We start from the raw sequence: 3,049 nt of genomic DNA on the forward strand, positions 1-3,049 counted from the left end.
TTTTCACGTTTTTAACACCTCTGGTTCAGGGGTTATAATTGATTTTTCGATCTATCATATAGTAAGTGGTACATACTATGAGTTGGAATTACTTGAGTACTGTGATGGCTCAGAACGTCAATTCTTGCTGAGAGTTGCTTCTCATAGACCTCTACTCTTGTGCAGGTTTCCACGTTTTGAGCACCTCTAGTTCAGGAGTTATAATTGATTTTTTGATTTACCATATAGTACATGGGACATAATATGAGTGGGAATTACTTGAGAACTGTGATGGCTCAAAACGTCAATTTCTGCTGAGAGTAGCTCCTCATAGACCTCTACTTCTGTGCAGGTTTTCACGTTTTGAGCACCTCTGGTTCAGGAGTTTAAATTTATTTTTTAATTCACCATATAGTACATGGGACATTTTATGAGTAGGAATTACTTGAGAAGTGTGATTGCTCAAAACGTCAATTTTTGCTGAGAGTAGCTCCCCATAGACCTCTACTGTTGTGCAAGTTTCCACGTTTTAAGCACCTCTAGTTCAGGAGTTATAATTGATTTTTTGATTTACAATATAGTACATGGTACATACTATGAGTGGGAATTACTTGAGAACTGTGATGGCTCAAAACGTCAATCTCTGCTGAGAGTAGCTCCTCATAGACATTTACTTTTGTGGAGGTTTTCACGTTTCGAGCACCTCTGGTTCGGGAGTTATAATTGATTTTTTTATCTACCATTAGTACATGGTACATACTATGAGTGAGACTTACTTTAGAACTGTGATGGCTCAAAACGTCAATTCCTTCTGAGAATAGCTTCTCATAGACCTCTACTCTCGTGCAGGTTTCCACGTTTTGAGCACCTCAGGTTCAGGAGTTATAATTGATTTTTTGATTTACCATATAGTACATGGGACATACTATGAGTGGGAATTACTTGAGAACTGTGATGGCTCAAAACGACAATTTTCGCTGAGAGTAGCTTCTCCTGGACCTCTACTCTTGTGCAGGTTTCCACGTTTTGAGCACTTCTAGTTCAGGAGTTATTAATGATTTTTTGATTCACCATATAGTACATGGGACATACTTTGAGTGGGAATTACATGAGAACTGTGATGTCTCAAAACGTTAATTTCTGCTGAGAGTAGCTTCTGATAGTCCTTTACTCTTGTGCAGGTTTCCACGTTTTGAGCACCTCTAGTTCAGGAGTTATTATTGATTTTTATCATTTTTATAATTGATTGACAGTCTAGTCGAGGCAGCCGAGCCGATAAGACGTACTGCCGTGCTTCTCTATCAATCTGAATCGTGTTCCGTATTCTCGTTTGAACTAGTTACTGTCAGTTAAAGTTTTTCAAGGTGTTTTTATTTAAAACATACTAAAATGTCAGGAACCTGTGGCGTTTGCAATGTTAATTTAAGCTCTAGTAAGACTTCGGATGTGGTTGCATGTTCCGGTAGCTGCAAAAAATCTTTTCATCTTGCCTGCATAAAAGACGATAGTGAGGAGACAAAAGTGCGTTCTGTGAAGCAATGGAGATGTAAAGACTGTCGTGATTTCAATAGTCTGATTTCGGATTCCAATGCCAACATTACCAAGGATTTTATGCGAAAGGTACTGGAAGGTTTCAGGAATGACTTCTTCCGAGAACTTAAATTAGTGAGAGATGAAATGGCAGGAGTGGTTGAATCGATTGGGTTCCTATCAGATAAGGTCGACGCAAACAATAGCTTATTGGAAGAACTAAGAAAGGACGTTACTAAACTGCAAAACGAAAACAAATTTTTGCGAGCAGCCAATGCATCTGTTAGTGCGGCCAACGACGTCATGCAAGAGCGGATTAGAGCGTTGGAACAATACACGCGACGTGACAACGTCGAGATCAGCGGCGTTCCAGCGACAGCCAATGAAGACGTGGTCAGTCTGGTGAAGGACGTCGGAGGAATGATTGGATGTGCAGTGGATGATGCACACATCATCGCGGCTCACCGTGTGCCCAGCTTCCGAAACGACCGACCGCCGTCCCTCGTCGTCCATCTCAGCTGTCGAGCCATCAGGGATGAGTGGATCAAACGTTTCAAGGAAAATAGGAATGCTGCCACTGCCGACAGAATAAACGCGTCCTTCCAAAGCAAAAAGTGTTTGTGAACGAGCATCTTGCCCCAGTGAACAAATTGTTTTTATCCAAATTAAAAAAGAAGTGCCGAGCCATAGGGTACACGTACGTATGGTTTCGGGAGGGAAAATTCTTTGTTAGGAAATCGAATGGTGAGAGATGTCAGAGAATTGTGACCGATGCTGATATTGAAAATCTGAAGTAGGTTATTTTATCGGAGTGATAGAGATGTTTCAATATTGGAAAATGCTTTTGATTGTATTTCATTTTATTTGTTTTCATATATTATGTTAATTTAAGTTTTTGTAATTTCATATTTTGGTATGGAGGATGATAACGATTATCTACATACATTGAATGATATCTTTTTTGAAACAGTTACTGACAAAAAAACCGTATTCACTCTAATACATTGTAATATTAGAAGTATGCGTCAAAATTTCAACAGTTTTCTGACAGAATTCTCACACGTAAAAAACCCGGTCACGTTCATAGTATTAAGTGAAATTTGGATAAACTCTGATGAATTAAATATGTACAATATACCGCATTATAATATGTTTGCTCGCTGTAATGATGCTTATAGATCAGGAGGAATAATTTGTTACGCTCTGAACTCTGTCTGTGTTACCGAACAAGATTTCAATTGTATGAAAACAGCCGATTCTATTCTATTGAATGTGAAAATTAATAAACATTATTTCAAATTACTTTGTGTTTATAGACTGCAAGAATTTACAGAAAAAAGCTTTATAACTGAACTAGAGCAAAGTATGCATTATTTAACTTCAAATGCAATTATAGTAGGAGATATTAATATTGACTTATTAAATGGTAAAGAAAATTCAACAATCTATCTAAGTTTAATGGAAAATAATGGCTTCTCATCTATTGTCGATAAAGCAACTAGAATTACCTCAAGAACTAAAACCCTTATTGACCATATTT

General features: G+C 37.8%; 1 protein-coding gene across 1 annotated transcript; it reads left to right on the forward strand.

Moving 5' to 3' along the window:
* The first annotated feature begins 1,235 nt into the window (after positions 1–1,235).
* Positions 1,236–2,104, forward strand: LOC120354992. Its single transcript, XM_039443217.1, has 2 exons — positions 1,236–1,841; positions 1,975–2,104. The coding sequence occupies exons 1-2, from the start codon at positions 1,369–1,371 to the stop codon at positions 2,099–2,101; spliced, it is 600 nt and encodes a 199-aa protein (XP_039299151.1). The 5' UTR covers positions 1,236–1,368; the 3' UTR covers positions 2,102–2,104.
* The last annotated feature ends 945 nt before the right edge of the window (positions 2,105–3,049 follow it).

The sequence above is a fragment of the Nilaparvata lugens genome, chromosome X (assembly GCF_014356525.2).
Source record: "Nilaparvata lugens isolate BPH chromosome X, ASM1435652v1, whole genome shotgun sequence".
Taxonomy (NCBI): domain Eukaryota; kingdom Metazoa; phylum Arthropoda; class Insecta; order Hemiptera; family Delphacidae; genus Nilaparvata; species Nilaparvata lugens.

Coding starts and splice junctions, on each gene's coding strand:
- LOC120354992 (XM_039443217.1), top strand. CDS start 1,369: ATGTCAGGAACCTGTGGCGTTTGCAATGTTAATTTAAGCTCTAGTAAG. Junction 1,842..1,974: donor CGGATTAGAGCGTTGGAACA/ATACACGCGACG, acceptor ATCGCGGCTCAC/CGTGTGCCCAGCTTCCGAAA.